At 47.2% G+C, this 24750-nt stretch overlaps 1 protein-coding gene and 1 pseudogene across 1 annotated transcript; one reads left to right on the top strand and one right to left on the bottom strand.

Annotated features, from left to right (window-relative positions):
* Window positions 1-153: 153 nt before the first annotated feature.
* si:dkeyp-97a10.2 lies at window positions 154-2889 on the top strand (the record flags this gene model as incomplete). Its single annotated transcript, XM_045217406.1, has 3 exons — window positions 154-655; window positions 1955-2051; window positions 2514-2889. Coding segments are annotated over 3 exons (663 nt in total), but the record flags the coding sequence as incomplete, so codon positions are not given.
* Window positions 2890-2967: 78 nt separating this feature from the next.
* LOC121558154 lies at window positions 2968-24750 on the bottom strand (annotated as a pseudogene).

The following is a 24750-nucleotide window of genomic DNA, read 5'->3' as shown; positions in this document are numbered from 1 at the left end:
AGAGGATAAGCTGTTCAGTCAGTTCTGCCTAAGCTCTTTCTTTGTCTTTATAATATAAATGTATGCTTCACTGCAGTCCAACACTAAACTTTGAGTAGGTAGTATTTCAGTTTATTAGTCCAACGACTGTCTCGCACAATCTCCATTCAATAGTTCCAAGATCTATATTTCTTTCTGTCACGTCTTCTTTCTAAGTTTCTGATCTGTTTTCTCCTCACAGCCTCATACTTCTCAAGTCACCACCACCAAGCCTCAACTCACATTGTTACTTCACAACGCAACCACCCTCTGTTCTCTCTCCACTCTGTCTCTCTCTTTCTCCTCTTCGAGACAATTTTCGGTTCCAACTTCCAAGTCTCACCTTTTTCACACCTGGTCTCATTCTCTTTTCTCTGTCTCTTGTCTTTCCTCTCAGAGGCTGTGCACCACCCCTCAGTGAGAGTGAACGTGTCCCACTCCTCCCTGTTCTGTGTGGAGACCTGGGGGACAGACCTTAAATTCAGCTGGCTCCACGAGCGGGCAGCCATCACCGATGTTGTGGGACACGTGTCGCCTGATGGGAAGACCCTGTTCGTCTCCTCCGCCCCCATCTGTGGTCACTTCACCTGCATGGTGAGCAACAAGCTGGGCCACAGCTCTGCCACCTACACAGCAGGTATGGAACCCCACGCACTAACTAACCCCATCTGTCTCTCAGTCTCTACACAAACTCCATCTGTCTCTCATGCCTGATTCACACTACAGGGCCAAACCGAGCCGAGACAAGCTGTACTGGCATGGCCTGGTTACGCATCCACCATACTGTTTTTGTTGGAACCATCCTAGAAAGGACAATGTTGGCCCTATAGTGTGAATCAGCCATAAGTTTACACAAACTCTATCTGTCTGTCAGTCTCTATGCCAGTGGTCACCCACCCTGGTCATGCAGAGCTACAGTGTATGCAGATTGCTCATCTAGCTACCTAGCGCAGCTCAAGGCTGAATCACATGTGGTTGTGCTAGGTTGTAAGAAAACCCTGCAAACCCTGTAGTTCTCCAGGACCAGGGTTGGTGACCAATGTTCTATGTAATAGTCATACTTGAGTAAAAGTACTAAATTGTCATACTTTAGTAAAAGTAAAGATACCTGACTCATGTAAAAGTGAAAGTCACCCAGTAAAATACTACTTCAGTAAAAGTCTAAAAGTATTTTGTTTTAAATATACTTAAGAATCAAAAGTAAATGGAAATGCTAAAATGTACTTAAGTATCAAAAGTAAAAGTAAAAATCATTTCAACTTCCTTATATTAAGAAAACCAGACGGCACAATTTTCTGTTTTTTTTATTTATTTACGGATAGCCAGGGGCACACTCCAACACTCAGACATCATTTACCAACAAAGCATTTGTGCAGTGTGAGTCCGTCAGATCAGAGGCAGTAGGGATGACCAGAGATGTTCTCTTGATAAGTGTGTGAATTGGACCATTTTCCTGTCAAAATGTAACGAGTACTTTTGGGTGTCAGGGAAAATGTATGGAGTAGAAAGTACATTATTTTCTTTAGGAATGTAGTGAAGTAAAAGTAAAAGTTGCCAAAAATATTAATAGTCAAGTAAAGTACAGATACCCCAAAAAACTACTTAAGTAGTACTTGAAAGTATTTTTACTTAAGTACATTACACCACTGGTAATAGTACTGCAAAGCATGGGTAAGAAATCTCATATCTCCTTGACAGAGGCATTGTTGAATGCAGAACCTAGTCGATGCCCAAGCTAGTGCCACACCATCCGTATCCATTGAAGGTACAGCCTCTCTGTGAGTGTGAGTGGTGTGCCCTATGTAGCGTTCATGTTAATATGTACAGTGTTCATATTTTGGAGAGCCAAGTCCGAGTGACTCCGAGGCTGTCCTATGGACACCATAACATGTCCCCATATTGCTTTGTTGTGACCTTGTCCTGTCTGGCCCGTCAGAGCCGTGTGAGAGAGAGGGCAAAAGGACCACGGTGGCAGTGGTCTCTGTCATCATCCTGCTGGTCTGTGGAGCAGCGCTAGCTTTTCTACTGTGGAGCGGTAACACACTGACACCACTGATCAAATAGCCATGCAGCGCAGATACAAATTTCATTTTGAGCTACACTACATACTGTAAGATTAAGCCATATATAGCAAGGAAAAGGAGGTCGCTGACAGACTGCAGAAGTATTTTTTTTTAAATTAAAGGGATGGACACCTCAAAATGGGAAGCTACAATATCACCTCAAGGCATGGCATGATATGCCACATTGATATTACAATTATTTTGTTTATTCTATCAGTTCAGTGTAGGGCGGCAGGTAGCATTGGGCCAGTACCTGAAAGGTCGCTGGTTCGATTCCCCGAGCCGACTAGAGTAAGAAATCTGTTGATGTGCCCTTGAGCAAGGCACTAAACCTTAATTACTCCTGTAAGTCACTCTGGATAAGAATGTCTGCTAAATGTAAAAAATGTATAGTGTGTTGTTGTATTTACACATATTTGGGTTTCTGTTTAGGAGACACAAATTATACAGTAACAGAGGAGAGAGGCTTCAGGAGCATTTTGAGGACAACTTGTAACGGTGAACCATTGATTACAGTACCCAAGTTATTTCGCTACACTCCCCTACTCAAAGATGGACTCATAAAAGTACAGTAAGTGTACAAAACGCTTTGGGAGGAGCTTCCTGCCCTGTGAGCAGCATGACCTTTCAATGCATTGGAACAATGTGGAGAGTGAACTGCTTGTTGGCCAATTGACGAGTTCTAAAAATGGAAAGATCAACTTTCGCCCAGTGTGTTGACTGTTTTTGTAGTAGCTATCATTTTTATACTACCTCCTCTTGATATTCTTTTTATATAATGCTCTAAAATAATTTGTTTTAAAAACAATTCCTTATTTTGTAATTTTTCTATATTATAAACGTATTGTATATTTACCTGTGTATTCTTTGTAATAAACACCACACATTTTAAACTGTGTGAGGCTTTAGTTCAATTGATCGCTATTGTAAATGCACAATTCAGTCAGGGAATGGGAGTCAAAGTACGACCGCTCCGTTCATAGTGAATTTCAAAATGCTTTATGGTCATTAATAAAAGCGTGCGTGCGTTCGTGCGTGCGTGTGTTCATGTGTGTGTCCACCTCATCAGTACATCTCTCTGGTGAAGCCGGACTTGGGGACGGTGACTCCAGGGATGATCTTGGCTGTCAGCCTCAGGCAGGGCCTCCAGGCGCTGGCGGATGTGGTTGCTTCGCTGCTCCAGCTCCAGGGCCTCCTGCTTCCTGGACAGGTCTTCTCCCATACAGGCCTGGTGCTCCTCTAAGGACTGCAGAGAGTGCCTGGTACACAGGGTCAGAGAACAGCAACACAGGGTTAGATGGTGTGGGGGATCCTTATATTAAACGCCAATATGCTATATATGAAAGTGAGCACATCAGATGTTCAATATGCTGTGAAAGAGCCATACGAGGTGAACAGATGATGTGCTCAGTTTCATAGCAACTCAATAACAACAACACTCACATAGACTTGGCTAGATTCTGCTGTAATGCTTCTATGGTGGCTCCCAACTGCTTAGCCTCTTCCACCAGCCCAGAATGCACCTACAGAGATTACAGAGTCAAGGCATGGACACACATTATATACTGAACAAAAATATAAATGCAACATGCAACAGTTTCAAAGATTTTACTGAGTTACAGTTCATTGAAGGAAATCAGTCAATTGAAATAAATTCATTCGGCCCTAATTTATGGATTTCACATGACAGGGCAGGGGCGCAGCCATGGGTGGGCCTGGGAGGGCCCACTGGGAAGTCAGGTCCAGCCAATCAGAATTAGATTTTCCACTCAAAAAGGCTTTATTACAGACAGAAATAGTCCTACATTTCATCAGATGTCCGGGTGGTTGGTCACAGATGTGAAGAAGCCGGATGTGGAGGTTACACATGGTCTGCGGTTGTGAGGCCGGTTGGACGTACTGACAAACTCTCTAAAACTATGTTGGAGGTGGCTTATTGTAGAGAAATGAACATTCAATTCTCTGGCAACAGCTCTGGTGGACATTCCTGCAGTCAGCATGCCAATTCCACGCTCCCTCAAAACTTGAGACATCTGTGGACGTTTATTGTCCACAGCACAAGGTGCACCTGTGTAATGATCATGCTGTTTAATCAGCTTCTTGATATGCCACACCTTTCAGGTGGATGGATTATCTTGGCAAAGGAAAAATGCTCACTAAAGGGCATGTAAACACATTTTAGAGAAATAAGCTTTTTGTGCGTATGGAACATTTCTGGGATCTTTTATTTCAGCTCATGAAACATGGGACCAACACTTTACATGTTGCGTTTATATTTTTGTTCAGTATAATATGACAAACAGAGACACAGCTCCTTTTCCATGACAAAATCAGCCTTTACAACAACAGGTCCTCTGAAGGGTCAATGTGTGCAGGCTTTCATAGGACCAAAGAATACCCATTCCTGCTTTACAGGTTAGAATCAACCATAGAATAGAATGAGTAGAACGGACATTAACATTCAAGTCAATTTCCCTTGACGTGTGGACCGGCGGTCATAGTGAGTGTACTGTCAAATTGCCCTGGTTTGAGGGGCTTTTTCCCCATTCCAGTAATTCTATTTTTATGGTTCTACCTGGTCTCTGCAGAGGTCCACTCCGGGCCTCGAGTTCCTGTTCTCCAGCCTGGTATGGACCAACTTCAGGGGGCACTCCTGCTCCAGACGATGGATGTCCGTCATCAGCTCTGTGATCTCCTCTCTGGTCTGGTGGGACAGACAGAGCCAAAGGAGCACAGAGTTAGCACTAAGAAGCCTGAGAAACCTCCAACAGCTACGAAGGGTCGTCTAGAATGGTCCTCTTTGCTTTCTATTCTCTATGCTAGTAAATACTATCTTATCACCATCTATGCTCTCTATGGTTCTTGGTCTAGCCTCTAGCTCTCACACAATAGCTGATTCATAGATTCCACTTCTTGTTCAGATCTACTGTACTCTACTGTATATATGATGTTACTGATCCATAACACATTCATGAGAAACCTTGGTGATCTGCCTTCCCTGCATTGACCCCAGTCTTATCTAATCTCTCCCTGTGCATTCCGGACACTGCTATTGTTATTGCCTCTGGAGTGGACTTCCTTACCAGGATTATATGCATTCACGTCTATGGAGATAGATCGGGCCCAGTGGAGCGCTAACAAAGGAAAATGGCTGTGCTGCTCTGATTAGAAGGGAGATCAGTGGAAGGGTGGAGAGAGCAGCTTAAGTCAGTGCGTCCGAGAGAGACAGGGGAGGTCTGATGGGTTTAGTGGATGTATAGCATGAGAAGGACCCGGTGTAAGTCATGAATGCTTAACAAGAGCCTTTCTAAGACTTAGCTCTGGATCCATGGTGGTCTTCCCAAGGCCTCTATCAGGGTCTGTCCACAATATCAATATTTTCCAACTCTAGTCAAAGATAGCAGCATTTTTCAGGACTCTGTACTCACAGCCGTGTGCTGCCAGTGTAGCTGACTGCAGGCCTGCTGGAGCTGGTGGGTCCTCTTGCGCAGGTTGAACCCAGTGGTGATCTGCTGCCCCTCCAGGTCATTCTGGCTCTAAAGGGACATCAGAGATGGGGGCATCAGACACCACACAGAGGAGAGAGATGAGTAAGAGTCTTATTGTGCAGTTATAAGGAATATGGGGCACGTATTCAGAAAGTCTCAGAGTAGGTGTGCTGATATAGGATCAGTCTTGCCTTTTAGATCCTAATGAATAAGATTATATGGAGAAGGGGGACCTGATCCTACCGTAGATTAGCACTCCTACTCGGAGACACTCTTGGAGAGGATGATGTTGCTATACTAAGTCAGTTACACTTTAGTTTATGAAATGGGCCAATCACAATGGCAGTTTTTTAAAGTAACGTGTCCTGAAAGCGTATTCCGAGAACATGCTTATGATGTTTTCAAAAGGGGATGACAATGTCCTCTTCAGACTGTGTGAGTGAGAATACCAACAACCCTCAGGCACACATTACAATCCCCTCGTAAAGATGATATACAGCATTTATTGATCAGACTCCCGTTGCTGTTGAATGCTTCTGTACTGTATATCGATCAGGATGATATTCTTCGGATACATTTTACACCGCTTCAGCCTGAGCCAAATAAAACAAGTGCTAACTCATGCCTTTAAAATAACCCCATATGTCCTCCTCAGCTTAAACAATCCCCTACACCAGCATTCCAAAACACAATTTACTGGGGTCCTTGCAATACATTCATGTCCATAATTACTGGCACCCTTGATAAAGATGAGCAAAAAAGACTGTATAAAATAAATAATACAAATACTGACCTATATTGTATGCAATTTCTGACCATAGCATCTGACCATAGATGACATGAAAATAGAGCTCTTTGGCCATGCACACAAGTGGTGGGTTTGGCATTGAGAAACATACAGAAAAGTATCTCATACCTACGGTAAAATATGGTGGTGGATCTTTGATGTTATGGGTGTCACACCGTGATCTGTTTCACCTGTCTTTGTGATTGCAGACTGCTGTATTGGCCAAATAAACCCTATTCTTTGATTCACACCTCCTGCGCCTGGCTCCATCCTACTCACCTTGTTACAGAATAACACACCCAAACAGCATGGAGTCAGCAGGAGCGGGGAATATGCCTGGAGTCCTTGAGTGGGTCCGGGAGCATTCCACCATGTTAGCCAGCTTGGGTGAAGCGATGGATCGGGTTCTCCAGGCCGTCCAGCGCTTGGAGAAGAGAGGATCTGACCCAGTGGAACCAGCTGAGCGACCGGATCCAGCCACCCACACACCAGCAACCAGGGGTATTCACCTGTCTCTACCGAGAGAATACAACAGGACAGCTGCCCACTGCCAGGGTTTCCTCCTGCAGCTGGACCTCTACTTCAACACCATCAGCCCTGCTCCATCGGATCGGGAGAAGGTGTCCGCCCTCGTCTCCTGCCTCTCGGAGAAAGCCCTGGAGTGGGCCAACGCGGTCTGGAGTGAAGGAGGAGACGCGTTGGACAGCTACGGAGAGTTCGCTCGCCTCTTCCGTGCAGTCTTTGATCATCCCCCCGACGGAAGAGAGGCGGGCGAGCATCTGTTCCATCTGGGGGACGAGGACCGCGCAAGACTTTGCCCTGGAGTTTAGAGCCCTAGCGGCTGGCTCCGGGTGGAACGAGCGGGCCCTCATCGACCATTTCCGATGCAGCCTGCGTGAGGGCATCCGAAGGGAGCTAGCCTGCTGGGATACCACTCTGACCTTCGACCAACTGGTGGACATGGCCATCCGATTGGACAACCTGCTGGCTTCGAGAGGACGTCCTGGAAGGGGCCTGCCCGTTTCACCCCCCTCTCCCCGGCTCACGTTCCGATGGAGCTGGGTGGTGCAGCGTTCCGGGAGATCGGTGGACGACAGATCCAGTGTCACTCTTGTGGCAGAAGAGAACATTCTGCTGCACAATGTCGTCAGAGTTCTTCTGGTTCTGGAGGCGGCAGGCAGGGCACTCTCACGTCTGCTGCGCATTTAACCATCCACGTCAACTTCCCTGATTACACGGTAGTTCCCCAGTGTAAGGCGCTGGTAGATTCAGGCACAGCTGGGAACTTTATGGACAGGTCTTTAGCTCTTAGTCTACGTATTACATTGGTTCTCCTGTCTATTCCATTGCCTGTCAAAGCACTTGACAATCGACCATTAGGGTCAGGTTTTGTTAGGGAGGTTACCGCACCAGTCACTATGATTACACAGGAGACCCATAATGAGCAAATCACGTTTCATATTATTGAGTCCCTTGATTTCCCTGTTATGTTAGGCCTTGCCTGGCTAGCACTACACGACCCCACCTTTTCATGGCCGCAGAGGGCTCTCACAGGGTGGTCGCGTGTGTGTCAGGGTAGGTGTCTAGCTGTTTCCATTGGTGCGACCACGGTGGAAAGTCCAGACAATGCCACCAACGTGCGCATTCCCCCCCGAATACTTCGATTTGGAGCACGCTTTTTCCAAAACGCAGGCGACCAAATTACCACCCTATCGCTCGGGGGATTGCGCGATAAACCTCCGGTTAGACTCTGTGCAGCCCAGGAGTTATGTATATCCTCTGTCGCAGGCTGAAACGGAGGCTATAGAAACATATGTCTCAGAGTCCCTGTGTCAGGGGTTCATACGTCCCTCCACTTCACCCGCCTCCTCAAGTTAATTTTTCGTGAAGAAGAAAGACGGGAATCTGCGCCCTTGCATTGATTACCGTGCACTTAATAAAATTACAATTCGCTATAGTTATCCTCTACCCCTCATTTCCTGTGTTCGAATCAATGCATGGGGCGCGCGTCTTCACGAAATTAGATCTCAGGAGTGCGTACAACCTGGTGCGTGTCCGGGAAGGGGACGAGTGGAAGACAGCATTTAGCACCACCACTGGGCATTATGAATACCTGGTGATGCCGTACGGGTTGATGAATGCTCCATCAGTCTTCCAGTCCTTTGTGAATTAGGTGTTTCGGGACATGCTTGGTCACGGTGTGGTGGTCTACATCGATGACATCCTGGTGTATTCCGCTACGCACGCCGAGCATGTGTCCCTGGTTCGCAGAGTGCTTGGGCGACTGTTGGAGCATGACCTGAATGCCAAGGCAGAAAAATGTCTGTTCTTCTCAGGTGTGGAGATGGAGGGAGACCACGGTTAAGGAGGTGCAGCACTTCATTGGCTTTGCCAATTACTATCGGAAGTTTATCCGGGGCTTTGGCAAGGTCGCAGCCCACATCACCTCTCTGTTGAACTGTGGGCCGTCCCGGCTCTGCTGGTCTGCTGAGGCTGACAGGGCTTTCAGTACCCTGAGGGCTCTGTTCACCTCAGCCCCGGTACTGGTCCATCCCAATCCCTCATTGCCGTTCGTAGTGGAGGTGGACGCGTCCGAGGTAGGGGTATGCGTGTCCTATCCGAACGCTCGGGCATGCCACCCAAGCTCCGCCCCTGTGCCTTCTTCTCTAAGAAGCTCAGCCCCGCGGAGCAGAACTATGACGTTGGTGATCGGGAGCTGTTGGCTGTTGTCAGAGCCCTGACAGCGTGGAGGCACTGGATCGAGGGGGCTAAACACCCTTTCCTCCACCGTAACCTGGAGTACATCCGGGCAGCGAGGAGGCTGAACCCTTGCCAGGCCAGGTGGGCCTTGTTCTTCACCCGGTTTGATTTCACGCTGTCCTATATACCAGGCACTGAGAACGTGAAGGCAGACGCACTGTCACGGCTGTACAACACAGAGGAGAGGCCCATTGATAACACCCCCATACTCCCGGTCTCCTGCGTTGTGGCGCCGGTGGGCTTCAGTACTTGCCGTCTAGTGTCCGTGATCGTCTAATCTGTTGGGCACAGACGTCCCCCTCCTCTGGTCACCCAGGCATCGGCCGTACAGTGCGCTGCCTTACCGGGAAGTACTGGTGGCCTACCTTGGCTAAGGACGTGAGGGTGTATGTCTCCTCCTGCTCGGTGTGCGCCCAGAGTAAGGCACCTAGGCACCTTCCAGCGGGTAAGTTACATCCCTTACCAGTTCCACAATGGCCATGGTTCCATTTATCGATCAATTTTCTAACTGACCTTCCCCTCTCTCAGGGTAACACCACCATCCTGGTTGTTGTGGACCGCTTTTCTAAAGCCTGCCGCCTCCTTCCTCTGCCCTGCAAACTGCGGAAGCCCTTTTTACTCACGTCTTCCGGCACTACGGGGTGCCAGAGGACATGGTGTCTGACCAGGGTCCCCAGTTTACGTCTAGGGTCTGGAAGGCGTTCATGGAACATCTGGGTTTCACCCCGAATCTAATGGGCAGGTGGTGAATCAGGATGTGGGTAGGTTTCTGCGGTCCTACTGCCAGGACCGGCCGGGGGAGTGGTCGGTGTTCTTGCCATGGGCCATGTGTTTTAGGGTATCAGCCGGTCCTGGCACCGTGGCATCATAGCCAGACCGAAGCTCCTGCGGTGGACGACTGGTTTCGGCGCGCGGAGGAGACGTGGAACGCCGCCCACGTCCACCTCCAGGGCACCGTGCGTCGCCAGAAGTCCAACGTCGACCGCCACAGTGTTTCGTCAAGCCTACCAGTGTTTTTCCCCTTGCTCCTGTCTTTTTGAAGTTCCTGTTTTCTAGTTTTCCTGGTTTTGACCATTCTGCCTGCCCTGACCCTGAGCCTGCCTGCCGTTCTGTACCTTTTGGACTCTGATCTGGATTACTGACCTCTGCCTGCCCTTGACCTGTCATTTGCCTGCCCCCTGTTTTTGTAATAAACTTTTGTTACTTCGACACTGCCTGCATCTGGGTCTTCTCCCGAAACGTGATAGTACGAACTGGCCATGACTGACCCAGTAGACTCGGACCAGCTCCGCATCGTCATCTCCTCTCAAGGAGCCACCATTGGAAGGCACTAGGAGTTGCTTCGTGGCTCATGGAAGGGTTCCAGACCTTGGCCGAACACCATGACCGAGCGTTTAACACAGTGCTGGAGAAATACCGCGGGTTGTCTGTCAGGCAGCCTACCACGACGGTAACCTCCAGCCACTCAGTAACCCGGCTGTTAGAAGCGCGGCCTCCTCTGCCACCCCGGTTTCCCGAGAACCCCGCTTACCTCCCCCGGCACGCTTTGCTGGAGAGTCGGGAACCTGTCGGGCATTTCTCGCTCAGTGTTTGCTCATCATTGAGCTGCAGCCCTCCTCCTTCCCCTCGGACCGCTCTAAGATAGCGTATCTCATCATGCTGATGTCCGGGAGGTTTCTCGCATGGGCTACGGCGGTGTGGGAACAACAGTCGGCTGTGTGCTTCAGTCTGGAGAAGTTCATGCAGGAGGTAAAGAAGGTTTTCGAAGCTCCATTGTCCGGGAGTGAGGCTTCCCAGAAGTTACTCCAGCTTCGACAAGAATCCCGCAGCGTGGCGGACTATGGAGTGGATTTCCTGCACAGAGTATCGGAGGAAGTAAAGGACGAGCTCATCGCCTTGACCATTCGGATCGATGGGCGACTACGGGAACGAAGGAAGGAGAGGAAGGATTCCACCTCGCCTCCGAGGCATCCCGGAAGTCCCCGACGGCTCCGTTGCTGAGAGAACCCGAGGCTACCTGAGTTCCCCCGAGAGTCTCCGAAGTCTGCCGATTCACCTCTTCCCGAGCCGATGCAACTAGGCAGAGCTTGGCTGTCTCCAGCCGAACGGCAATACAGGCTTCACACGAAGAGTTGCCTGTATTGCGGGAATACTGGTTATTTTGTGTTCACCTGTCCACTAAAAGACCAGGCTCACTGGTAGAAGCGAGTACTCTGGTGGGCCATACAGATAACTTTTCCTCTCCCCTTACTCACACCACCTTTCATGCCATCTTGCTGTGGGGGAACCAGTCGAAATCTCTCTGGGGCCGATGAGAGCATTATGGACGCCACCCAGGCATCCGAGCTGGGCATCCCCACTCAGCCCCTCTCCATTCCCATGGACGTTTGAGCACTGGACGGGCACTCTATAGGCAGGGTCACCCACAATACCACCCCCATCAACCTACGAGTATCAGGGAACCACAATGAGATTATCCAATTCCTGCTAATTAAGTCTTCTTAAGTTCCCGTGGTATTGGGTTTCTCTTGGCTCCAGCGACACAACCCCTTTATTGACTGGTCTACTGCTGCCAGCACTGCCTGAAGTCAGCGCAGCCTGCCCCGGAACGTCTTCCTGGGGGCTCAGAAGTTGCCTTGGGCCTCTCCGCCATTCCCGCGGAGTACCAGGACCTCCGGGAGGTGTTCAGTAAGGCCCGGGCCACTTCGCTTCCGCCACACCAACCCTACGACTGCGGAATTGACCTTCACCCAGGCACCACTCCGCCCTGTGGACGACTGTACTCGCTGTCGGGTCCGGAGACCAAGGCTATGGAGACCTACATTGAGGACTCCCTAGCTGCAGGGTTCATCCGTCCATCTGCCTCCCCCACCGTCGCAGGGTTCTTCTTTGTGGAGAAGGACAAAACCCTGCGCCTGTGCATCGACTACCGTGGCCTCAATGACATCACGGTGAAGAACCGCTCCCCGCTACCACTCATCTCCTCAGCCTTCGAGCCACTCCAGGGGGCCAACGTGTTTTCCAAGCTGGACCTACGGAACACCTACCACCTGGTGCGGATACGGGAGGGGGACGAGTGGAAGACTGCCTTCAACACGGCCAGCGGTCACTATGAGTATCTGGTCGTGCCATTTGGCCTTACCAATGTTCCATCTGTGTTCCAGGCCCTGGTTAATGATGTTCTCCGCAACATGTTGAACTGGTTTGTCTTCTTCTACCTAAACGACATCCTCAACATCGCTTTATCCGGGATTAGAGCACCCTGGCTTCCCCCCTGTCGGCACTCAGCTCTCCCAAGGTTCCGTTCACATGGTCCCCAGCTGCTGACCGGGCGTTCCGGGACCTCAAACACCGTTTCACCACTGCTTCCATCTTAGTTCATCCTGACCCGTACCGCCAGTTCATGGTGGAGGCCGATGCTTCGGATGTTGTAGTGGGGGCGGTCCTGTCCCAGCGTTCGGCTCTGGACCTCAAGTTACATCCCTGCGCCTTCTTCTCCCATCTCCTCAAAACCATGGAGAGGAATTACGATGTGGGGAATCGTGAGCTTCTCGCGGTGAAGATGGCGTTGGAGGAGGGGTCAGAACATCTGTTCAGTGTGTGGACAGACCACAAGAACTTGGAATATCTCTGCACCGCCAAGCGTCTCAATTCCAGGCAAGCTAGGTGGGCCCTGCTTTTCACCCGGTTCAACTTCTCCCTCTCATGCTGACCGCGATCCAAGAATGTGAAGTCAGATGCGCTGTCACACCGCTATAGCCCCGCGGCTACACCCCCGGAATCCGAGACCATCCTTCCCACCTCGTGCTTGGCGACAGCACTCAGTTGGGGAATAGGGAAGCAGGTCTGGGAGGCGCAGCGTTCCCAGCCGAACCCCGGGGGGGTCCAGATAACTGGATGTTTGTTCCTGATGCTGGCCCACTCCTCCAGGCTTGCCTGCCAAACCCTGGCCTTTGTACAACAACGCTTTTGGTGGCCTACCCTGGTTCCTGACGTCTCCGCGTTCGTCGCCGCCTGCACGATCTGTGCGCAGAACAAGACTCCTCGGCAAGCTCCGGCTGGTCTCTTCCAACCTCTGCCTGTTCCTCGCCGTCCCTGGTCTCACATATCCCAGGACTTTGTCACGGGTCGTCCCCCGTCTGATGGCAACACCGCCATCCTGACCGGTTTTCCAAAGCTGCCCACTTCATTCCTCTCCCCAAGCTACCCTTTGCCAAAGAGACGGCTCAGCTCATGGTACAGCGGACATGGTCTCCGACCAGGGTCCTCAGTTCTCGTCCCGGTTCTGGATGGCGTTCTGCATATTCATTGGGTCGTCGGCCAGCCTGTCCTCCGGTTACCACCCTCAGTCCAACGGCCAGTTGGAGCGAGCTAACCAAGACCTAGAGATCATTATGCGCTGCCTGGTCCCCCCTAACCTCACCACCTGGAGCCAGCAACTAGTGTGGGTCGAATACGCACGCAACAACCTTCCCTGCTCTGCCACGGGTCTTTCGCCTTTTCAGTGTTTCCTGTGTTATCAGCCACTGCTCTTCCCGGAGCAAGAGGAAGAGGTCGGCATACCCTCGGCCCAGATGTTTGTCCGCCGCTGTCGTCGTACCTGGAGGAGAGCCCGGTCGGCTCTTCTCAAGACCACCTCCAGGTACCGACGACAAGCGGACGGCCACCGGACCCCAGAGTATCGTCTCGGGCAGAAGTTATGGCTGTCCACCCGAGATCTGCTCCTCTGGGTGGAGTTTTGCAAATTTTCCCCCCAGTTTATCGGCCCTTTCCCCATCTCCAAGATCATTAGCCCCTCTGCTGTTCGTCTTCTGTTGCCCCGTACCCTCCGTATACATCCCACTTTTCATGTGTCTAGGATCAAACCCATGTCTCACAGCCTTTTGTCTCCTGTTTCCAGGCCCAACCCTCTCCCCCGTCTCATCGACGGCCAACCGGCGTACACGGTGAGGCGTCTCCTGAAGGTTCGACCTTGGGGCAGGGGATTCCAGTACCTGGTTGACTGGGAGGGTTATGGCCCGGAGGAGAGGTGCTGGGTCCCCGCTAGTGGCATCCTGGACCCAGGCCTCATCGCTGAGTTTCAATGCCGGCACCCCGGTCAACCAGGTATGCGCCCTGGTAGGACACCAGGTGGAGGGGGGTACTGTCACACCTGTCTTTGTGATTGTCTCCACCCCCTCCAGGTGTCGCCCATCCTCCCCATTATCCCCAGTGTATTTAAACCTGTGTTCTCTGTTTGTCTGTTGCCAGTTTGTTTTGTTTCGTCAAGCCTACCAGCGTTTTTCCCCTTGCTCCTGTCTTTTTGAAGTTCCTGTTTTCTAGTTTTCCCGGTTTTGACCATTCTGCTTGCCCTGACCCTGAGCCTGCCTGCCGTTCTGTACCTTTTGGACTCTGATCTGGATTACTGACCACTTAGTGTATTTTTGTAATACACTTTTGTTACTTCGACACTGTCTGCATCTGGGTCTTTTGCTTCCTTGTTAAGGTCAATGGCATCATAATTTTTTTTTTATCAAGTAGTAAGTACCAGGACATTTTAACCCAAAATCTGGTTGCCTCTGCCAGGAGGCTTACACATGGCCGGAAGTGGATCTTCCAGCAAGACAATAACCCCAAGCACTAATCAAAATCCACAAAGAAATTGTTAATTGACCACAAAATCTGTATTTTGCAATGGCCATCTCAGTCTCTGGACTTACATTTACATTAGTCATTTAGCATACGCTCTTATCCAGAGCGACTTACAGGAGCATTTAGACTTGAACCCCATTGAAAACCTGTGGTTAGATTTGAAGAGGGCAGTCCATAAGAGCAGACGAAGGATATCAAGGACCTGGAAAGATTCTTTATGGAGGAATAGTCTAAGGTCCCTCACAATGTGATCTCCAATCTCATAAAACATTTTAGAAAAAGGCTCAGTGTCGTTATCTTCGCAAAGGGGAGGGTGCTGGAGTACTGATAACAGGGGTGCCAATAGTTTTAACCCCCATCTTTTTGAGTTTTTTTGTTATTAGTTGTTAAACACAATCTCTTTATCTGAGTAATTGTATTAGTATAAAATAATAACATTTCCACCCCCCAAAATGTGCATGCGATATAGCTCAGTATTTTAATTTATGCCATCTTTTTGCTCATCTTTATCAAGGCTGACAATAATTATGGACCTGACTGTATATTATTTCTAATTTTTTGTGGCATATCAAGAAGCTGATTAAAGCAGCATGATCACTACACAGGTGCACCTTGTGCTGGGGACAATAAAAGGCCACTCTAAAATGTGCAGTTGTTATTTTTTATTATATTATATTATTTTGTAACACAACCCAATGCCACAGATGTCTCAAGTTTTGAGGGAGCGTGCAATTGGCATGCTGACTGCAGGAATGTCCACCAGAGCTGTTGCCAGATAATTTAATGTTCATTTCTCTACCATAAGCCAACGCCATTTCTCTATTGGAGGCCAACGTCGTTTTAGAGAATTTGGCAGTATGTCCAACCGGCCTCATAACCGTAGACCACAACGTGTAACCACGCCAGCCCAGGACCTCCACATCCAGCTTCTTCACCTGCAGGATGGTTTGAGATGAGCCACATGGTATGGGGTAGGCATAGGCTAAGGACAATGAACACAATTGCATTTTAACGATGGCAATTTGAATGCACAGAGATACCGTGACAAGATCCTGAGGCCCATTGTCGTACCATTCATCCGCCGCCATCACTTCATGTTTCAGCATGATAATGCACAGCCCTATGTCGCAAGGATCTGTACACAATTCCTGGAAGCTGAAAATGTCTCAGTTCTTCCATGGCCATTGAAGAGGAGTGGGACAACATTCCACAGGCCACAATCAACAGCCTGATCAACTCTATGCGAAGGAGATGTGTCGCACTGCATGAGGCAAATGGTGGTCACACCAGATACTGACTGGTTTTCTAATCCAGCCCCTACCTTTTTTTAAGGTATCTGTGTCCAACAGATGCATAGCTTTATTCACAGTCATGTGAAATCCATAGATTAGGGCCTAATGAATGTATTTAAATCAAATCAAATATGTATTTGTCACATACACATGTTTAGCGGATGTTATTGCAGGTGTAGCGAAATGCTTGTGCTTCTAGCTCCGACAGTGCAGTAATATCTAACAAGTAATTTCTAACAATTTCACAACATAAACCCAATACACACAAATCTAGTAAGGAATGGAATTGAAGAATATATACATATATGGACAAGTAATGACAGAGCAGCATGGACTAAGATACAGTAGAATATTATAGAATAGAATACAGTATATTCATTTGAGATGAGTAGTGCAAGATATGTGAACATTATTAAAGTGACTAGTGTTCCATTTCTTAAAGTGGCCAGTGATTTCAATAGGCAGCAGCAGCCTCTAATGTGCTACTGATGGCTATTTAACAGTCTGATGGCCTTGAGATAGAAGTTGTTTTTCATTCTCTCGGTCCCAGCTTTGATGCACCTGTACTGACCTCGCCTTCTGGATGATAGCGGGGTGAACAGGCAGTGGCTCGGGTGGTTGATGCCCTTGATGATCTTTTTGTCCTTCCTGTGACATCGGGTGCTGTAGGTCTCTTGGAGGGCGGGTAGTTTTCCCCCGGTAATCCGTTCGGCAGACCGCACCACCCTCTGGAGAGCCCTGCGGTTGCGGGCGGTGCAGTTGCCGTACCAGGCGGTGATACAGCTGACAGGATGCTCTCAATTGTGCATCTGTAAAAGTTTGTGAGGATTTTAGGTGCCAAGCCACATTTCTTCAGCCTCCTGAGGTTGCACATTATTCAGCCTCCTGCACATTCTTCACCACACTGGACCATTTCAGTTTGTCAGTGATGTGTACGCCAAGGAACTTGAAGCTTTCCACCTTCTCCACTGCGGTCCAGTCGATGTGGATAGGGGGGTGCACCCTCTGCTGTTTCCTGAAGTTCACGATCATCTCCTTTGTTTAGTTGATGTTGAGTGAGAGGTTATTTTCCTGGCACCACACTCCCAGAGCCCTCACCTCCTCCCTGTAGGCTGTCTCGCCATTGTTGGTAATCAGGCCTACTACTGTTGTGTCGTCTGCAAACTTGATGATTGAGTTGGAGGCGTGCATGGCCACGCAGTCATGGGTGAACAGGGAGTACAGGAGGGGGCTGAGCACGCACCCATGTGGGGCCCCAGTGTTGAGGATCAGCAAAGTGGAGATGTTTTTTCCTAAATTTACTGATTTCCTTATATGAACTGTAACTCAGTAAAATCTTTGAAATTGTTGCATGTTGCATTTTATATTTTTGTTCAGTGGTATATATATTTATTTTTTAAGTATTTTCATTTTATTCAAATGGGGATAGCATGAAATGAGAGGGGAGACAGAGGAGGAGGGAGATGCAGAATAGGGTACTATGTACCCACAGCCTCAGGCACGTATACAGTTTGAAATAGGCAGCAAGCGTATTATTAAAATGCTGTCCAAAAACACTTTAAAAAACCAAACATCCCTTTTTTATTCGTTTGTTATGGGAGTTGCCCTATTTGCCTCATGGAACCAATTTCCATACTGCGTAAAACAGTCTCTGACTGTACATCCACACATCCTCACTTCCTGGTGTCCTCATGAGCCCCCCACCTCCCCAGTTTCCCCAGTTTCCATTCCCCGACCCTGACTTCCTGTGCTACTAATAACATGTATCCCCCTCCTCCTCCCCCAATACACAGACAGTCCCACCCACACATCCTTTTGTAAGAGTAGGTTGAAGTTGCCCCTAGACACTGATCTTAGCTCATTCTTGTGTTTTTACCTCTAATGGTTAAGGTTAGGATTTGGGGAAGGTAAACTGATCCTAGATCAGCCCTCTAGTACCTGTATCCTTGTAGAGGTCATTGTCTCCCTCAGCTGTAGCGAAGCCTGCATCTCCTCCTCAGCCCGGTCACGTTGTAGTGGGTGAACTGCTCCCACTCCTGGTGTGTGGAGGCACTGCAGGGTGCAAGATAATAAATCAGCCACAGTTATACATCGGTAAGTACTGTACACTGTAAGTACTGTGTTATAAATGAGAAAATGTTTCAAGTTTAGATGATCAGAACAGGTTTAGTGGTTCAAAAGACCATAAATCAAGATTTAGGTAAAGGCTGAGAATTTGTCTGCCATTGAGTGTTCTTCTTTCTTTGAGTGTTCTGCTATCTCAACACTGAAAAAAAGTATTTAGGGTGATAATTATGTAAAACAAAATTCCTAGAAATATCCTAGAAATATAAAGTATACTTTCACTCATTATCATCTCACTATCATCTGATTTGACTACACATAGGTTGACAAGGCACTACTCTGCTCCCGTCCTTACCTAGTGGGTACGCGGGTGGGGTCAGGCTTGAAGGATATGTCAGATGACCTGTCTGTGAGTGACAGGCAGGATAGGTCCACATCCAGGGCCTCAGTCTTGTTGGTGAGGTCAAAGGTCAGCTGTTGGCGCGCTTCCTTGAGACAGCTTAAAATTAAATGGAATAAACTTTATTGGTGCTACATTGCTAAGAAGGGAAATTAGATTTATCATCCGAAAAGGACTATAGACACACACAAGCATACATCTGTAGAGATCCTATTAAATTACTAGAGGGGATATGTCATGAACCCTCAAAGTTCCAGAATGGGTATGATAATGGCAGCCATTTTGGTCAGGGAGAAATCCAAATTGGAATGAATGGCAGTAGAGGCATAGGTGATACATTTCCTGCTTTAATTTAGGCGGGAAATTAAAAGAAAGTCATGTGATAGATCAGAAATTGTGTAATAGAATTACCAACCTAAAATATTGTCATATAATTATAAATACAGTTTACACAGGTTTTAGACCAATATTCTGTACAAATAGCCTCTAAAATATCATCAACTGATTTCAGCCACTGAATGGCTGTGGATTGACTGCATTGTTTGTATGGAATATTGGCAGTTAATTTGAAAAATTATTGGAATCATTCCAATAAAATTGTCTGGCTAGTTAACTAATAAACATACTGTAAAGATAATCTTCAAATTTATTGTTTTCACAATATTTTAATCACAGCACTGGCTGATCACGGTTGACCAACTCCCTGAACAAAATGGCGGACCTTTTATACCATCATAAGATAGTTAATCTCCAGTCTAGTATTCTAATTCAGCACACATAGGCTACAGAACACAGTGGAATGTTAACGAATCCTGTCAAATTTGCTGCAATTCATCTTTATGAAGAAATTGTGAAATGAATGCCTCCAATTGTCAGTACCATCCACCCGTTTCTGTTTCACATTATCCTTTATTTTATTATTATTTTAAGAGCAACAAAACTGCCTGTTAGATAGCCCTTTCTGTTCCATGGATCAATGATACCATCTCACGAGACACAACCTAAGACCTTTGGCAGTTAAATCTCTATCCTGTCTTACCAGAGCTGCTCGAAGGCCTTGCTGATGTGCTGCTGCAGCTCTTGCTGCGTGGTTTCAATCATCTGGGCCTCCCTCTTCAGCTGGCCCTCCAGGGGGTCACTGACCAGCTCGCCCCCCCGACGGCCCTCTCTCTGGGTCAGACACTCCGCTACCACCTCCAGGGGCACAGCCGTGTCTGCCAGGGCCCTCTCCGCCTCTTCCTTCACCTGGGAGAGAGAGAGAGAAAGAGAGAGACAGACAGGGTTGACAATAGTTTGTACTAAACGCCTGAGGTAGATCCTCTAGATGATTAAACATGTGTGCTATAATTCATTGTCAACCAGCACACATACTTCCAGAAAGAACAAAAATAACACCCTCAGGCATAATTAGATTATGAATATCTTCCCTAATAAGGGTAGGATTTGGGTAGAGTAGACTGCACCATACTACACAACAATGCATACAAATAGCATAGTGCTATGTGGATTCCCAAAGCAATTTGAGAGGTCCCTAGAGTTAACAAATTAGGGACACTGACAGATTGTGTTCTGTGAAATGCGTACTACAGTATAAGTGTTGATTATGTTTTTGGTTAGTAAAGTGAGTTGAACATTAAGTAGTTCTCCCACATTTTATGCCATAACAAGTATCAGCGACCTGTGTCATAGCTTCAATCTCTCTCTCCACTGCCTGTACGCAGAACTGCAGTCTGTCCTTCTGCTCAGTGACCTCATTGATCCTGTCACCCAGCCTGTCTCGGCTGTCACTCTCATCCCAGCGTGTCTGACAGACAGACAGAGACAGAGAAGAGCCCACGGTCACACACAGTATTACTCTGTTATTATGGGGTATAGATGTAACATGAGTTGGTCATCTCTCTGTCAATGCATGGCCTGCTGGCTGGCTGGCATCAGACATCCATAACAGTCCCTGTCTCTCCGTACCTTACAGGCTGTCTGGTGCCTCAGGGCCCGCCCCTCCTGCCTTGTCTGCTGTGATTGGTGGCATTGGTGCTCGGCGGTGTCCGTGAGCAGCCTGTTATTGGTCTCCCAGTCTGTCATGCAGTAACGCTGACCGGGCTTCCCACTCATAGTGGCCATTCCTACCAACATAAATAGACAGCTTGAATTGAGTTAGTCAGTCAGTCAGTCAAAGGTCGTAGAGACCTGTATACAGGTCTAGATCCTCCCATCAGCAAAGGGAAATTCCTTTCCACTTAAATTACATTTTTGCTACTGTTATAATCCAATCATAATTGGCACACAGTTTGTTATAGCACCTCCTGGTGTGAGCCAATTGGCATAAGTTTCTACATTTGTTTTCTTATCATCATATATCAAAAAGTAGGCTATGAAACCTGGCCATGATCAATTGAGAAGTTTACATAATGCTTTAAAGTAAACCTTTTAAAATCTTTTCCATGGGAGGAATGGGTCGACACAGAATAGGAAGGAGAGTAGTAGCCATGACTGCCATGTAAATGTAACTGAAACCCAACCCATCTATCAAATGAAGCATGAAATGTGAAAAACCTAGGCTAAAGTTAGCTACAGTGGAAAAGCCCTAAACACTGTAGCTACTTAGGACTACCAGAGCACCACTCCTGCAGAAGTAGCTAGAATGAATTCTGGACCGCAGTTTACATGTTTATGTGATCTCCTGATTACTTTACATTCCAGACAGTTATGTGATGTTGTTGGCACAATGTCACAACCCTCTTCAACTGCCATCTTTGTGCACAGACTGTTCCACAGAGAGATGAGTTTCCTTGAGGATTAATTCTGCCATAGACTTAGTGAAGGATAAATGTGACTATAAATAGGATTTTAGGAGTTTCAATTCAATCCACCCATATTTTCCACGAGGGTTGAACTGGTTCAGTGCACTCGGGTACACTTTCCATTTTCATTACGACCAGTTTGTTATGATTCATTTAATTTGAGGCAATGGTGGAAAATGAAACTAAAACTCAGTTGGTAGACTAGATTGTATTCTGCATTTTCGTGGTTCTTAACCTGAAACGTTGACAGGTTCAGACTTCCAAAGTCGGCTGGGCTATACTGTAGCCTAGTCCCAGTCATACATGCTTATGACAAAATGTACAATGCATTATAACGGCTTCATGATGCATTGTACAGGAGTAGGGTTGCAAAGCTATCGGTAATTTAACGAAGTTACCATAATCTTAGGTAATTTTGGTAATTAACAGATAATCTATGGTAATTTATACTTGAATAACTTAAAATGTATGTAAGTATGTATATACACTACATGGCCAAAAGTATGTGGACACCTGCTCGTCGAACAGCTCATTCCAAAATCATGGGCATTAATATGGAGTTGGTCCCCCTTTGCTGCTGTAACAGCCTCCACTCTTCTGGGAAGGCTTTCCAATATATGTAACATTTCTGCTGGGACTTGCTTCCATTCAGCCACAATAGCATTAGTGAGGTCAGGCACTGTCGAGGTCAGGGCTCTGTGCAGGCCAGTCAAGTTCTTCCACACCGATCTCGACAAACCATTTCTGTATGGACCTCGCTATGTGCACGGGGGCATTGTGATGCTGAAACAGGAAAGGGTCATCCCCAAACTGTTGCCACAAAGTTGGAAGCACAGAATCGACTAGAATGTCATTGTGTGCTGTTGCGTTAAGATTTCCCTTCACTGGAACTAAGGAGACTCGCTCAAACCATGAAAAACAGCCCCAGATCATTATTCCTCCTCCACCAAACCTTACAGTTGGCACTATGCATTTGGGCAGGTAGTGTTCTCCTGGTATCCGCCAAACCCAGATTCGTCTGTCGGACTGCCAGATGGTGAAGCGTGGTTCATCACTCCAGAGAACGTGTTTCCACTACTCCAGAGTGCAATGGCGGTGAACTTTACACCACTCCAGCCGACGCTTGGCATTGCGCATGGTGATCTTAGGCTTCTGTGCGGCTGCTCGGCCATGGAAACCCATTTCATGAAGCTCCCATCAAACAGTTCTAGTGCTGACGTTGCGTCCAGAGGCAGTTTGGAACTTGCTAGTGATTGTTGCAACCAAGGACAGACAATTTTTACACACTACGCTCTTCAGCACTCGGAGGTCCCATTCTGTGAGCTTGTGTGGTCTACCACTTCGCGGCTGAGCCATTGTTGTTCCTAGACATTTCCACTTCACAATAACAGCACTTACAGTTGACTTCAGCAGCTCTAGCAGGGCAGAAATTTGATGAACTGACTTGTTGGAAAGGTGGCATCCTATGACTGTGCCACATTGAAAGTCACTGAGCTCTTCAGTACTGGCCATTCTACTGCCAATGTTTGTCTATGGAGATCACATGGCTGTGTACTCGATTTTATACACCTGTCAGCAAATAGCCGAATCCACTCATTTGAAGGGGTGTCCACATACTTGTGTGTGTGTGTATGTATGTATGTATGTATATACAGTACCAGTCAAAGGTTTGGACACACCTACTCATTTCAGGGTTTTTCTTTCTTTTTACTATTTTCTACATTGTAGAATAATAGTGAAGACATCAAAACTATGAAATAACACATATGGAATCATGTAGTAACCAAAAGTGTTAAACAAATCAAAATATATTTTATATTTGAGATTCTTCAAAGTAGCCACACTTTGCCTTGATGACAGCTTTGCACACTCTTGGCATTCTCTCAACCAGCTTCACCTGGAATGCTTTTCCAACAGTCTTGAAGGAGTTCCCACATATCCTGAGCACTTGTTAGCTGCTTTTCCTTCACTCTGCGGTCAAACTCATCCCAAACCATCTCAATTGGGTTGAGGTCGGGTGATTGTGGAGGCCAGGTCATCTGATGCAGCACTTCATAACTCTCCTTCTTGGTCAAATAGCCCTTACAAAGCCTGGAGGTGTGTTTTGGGTCATTGTCCTGTTAAAAAACAAATGATAGTCCCACTAAGCACAAACCAGATGGGATGGCGTATCGCTGCAGAATGCTGTGGTAGCCAGGCTGGTTAAGTATGCCTGGAATTCAAAATAAATCACTGACAGTGTCACCAGCAAAGCACCCCCACACCATCACACCTCCTCCTCCATGATTCATGGTGGGAACCACACATGCGGAGATAATCCGTTCACCTACTCTGCGTCTCACAAAGACACGGCGGTTGGAACCCAAAATCTCAAATTTGGACTCATCAGACCAAAGGACAGATTTCCACCGGTCAAATGTCCATTGCTCATGTTTCTTGGCCCAAGCAGGTCTCTTCTTCTTATTGGTGTCCTTTAGTAGTGGTTTCTTTGCAGCAATTTGACCATGAAGGTCTGATTCACTCAGTCTCCTCTGAACAGTTGATGTTGAGATGTGTCTGTTACTTGAACTGTGAAGCATTTATCTGGGCTGCAATCTGAGGTGCAATTAACTCTAATGAACTTATCCTCTGCAGCAGAGGTAACTCTGGGTCTTCCTTTCTTGTGGTGGTCCTCATGAGAGCCAGTTTCATCATAGCACTTGATGGTTTTTGCGACTGCAATTGAAGAAACTTTCAAAGTTCTTGAAATGTTCCGGATTGACTGACCTTCATGTCTTAAAAAGTAGTGATGGACTGTCGTTTCTCTTCGCTTATTTGAGATGTTCTTGCCATAATATGGACTTGGTCTTTTACCAAATAGGGCTATCTTCTGTATACCAACCCTACCTTGTCACAACACAACTGATCGCTCAATCAAGAAATTCCACAAATTAACTTTTAACAAGGCACACCTGTTAATTGAAATGTATTCCAGGTGACTACCTCATGAAGCTGGTTGAGAGAATGCCAAGAGTGTGCAAAGCTTTCATCAAGGCAAAGGGTTGCTACTTTGAGGAATCTCAACTATAAAATATATTTTGATTTAACACTTTTTTGGTTACTACATGATTTCATAGGTTTGATGTCTTCACTATTATACTACAATGCAGAAAATAGTAAAAATAAAGAAATACCCTGGAATACCAGAAATTATTAGACACCTGTGATAATCTGAAGTACCCAAGAATGCCACTAGATGTCATCTGATCAAATTCCATATATTCCTCGAAAGTTACCAAAATTCTGGTCGATTACTTGTAAACGTAGAAAGTTTCCAGTAATATACCCTCCCTGTGCAACACTATACAGGAGTTACTTACCTAAAAAGATCTTCTGACTTCTAAGACTACTTCTTTACATTCCTTGAAATGAAGAGACTAGCACCACAATGAGTCTACACTACAGGC

This window comes from Coregonus clupeaformis, unplaced genomic scaffold, assembly GCF_020615455.1.
Source record: "Coregonus clupeaformis isolate EN_2021a unplaced genomic scaffold, ASM2061545v1 scaf1051, whole genome shotgun sequence".
Taxonomy (NCBI): Eukaryota; Metazoa; Chordata; class Actinopteri; order Salmoniformes; family Salmonidae; genus Coregonus; species Coregonus clupeaformis.
This window is presented reverse-complemented; position numbering and strand designations above follow the sequence as displayed.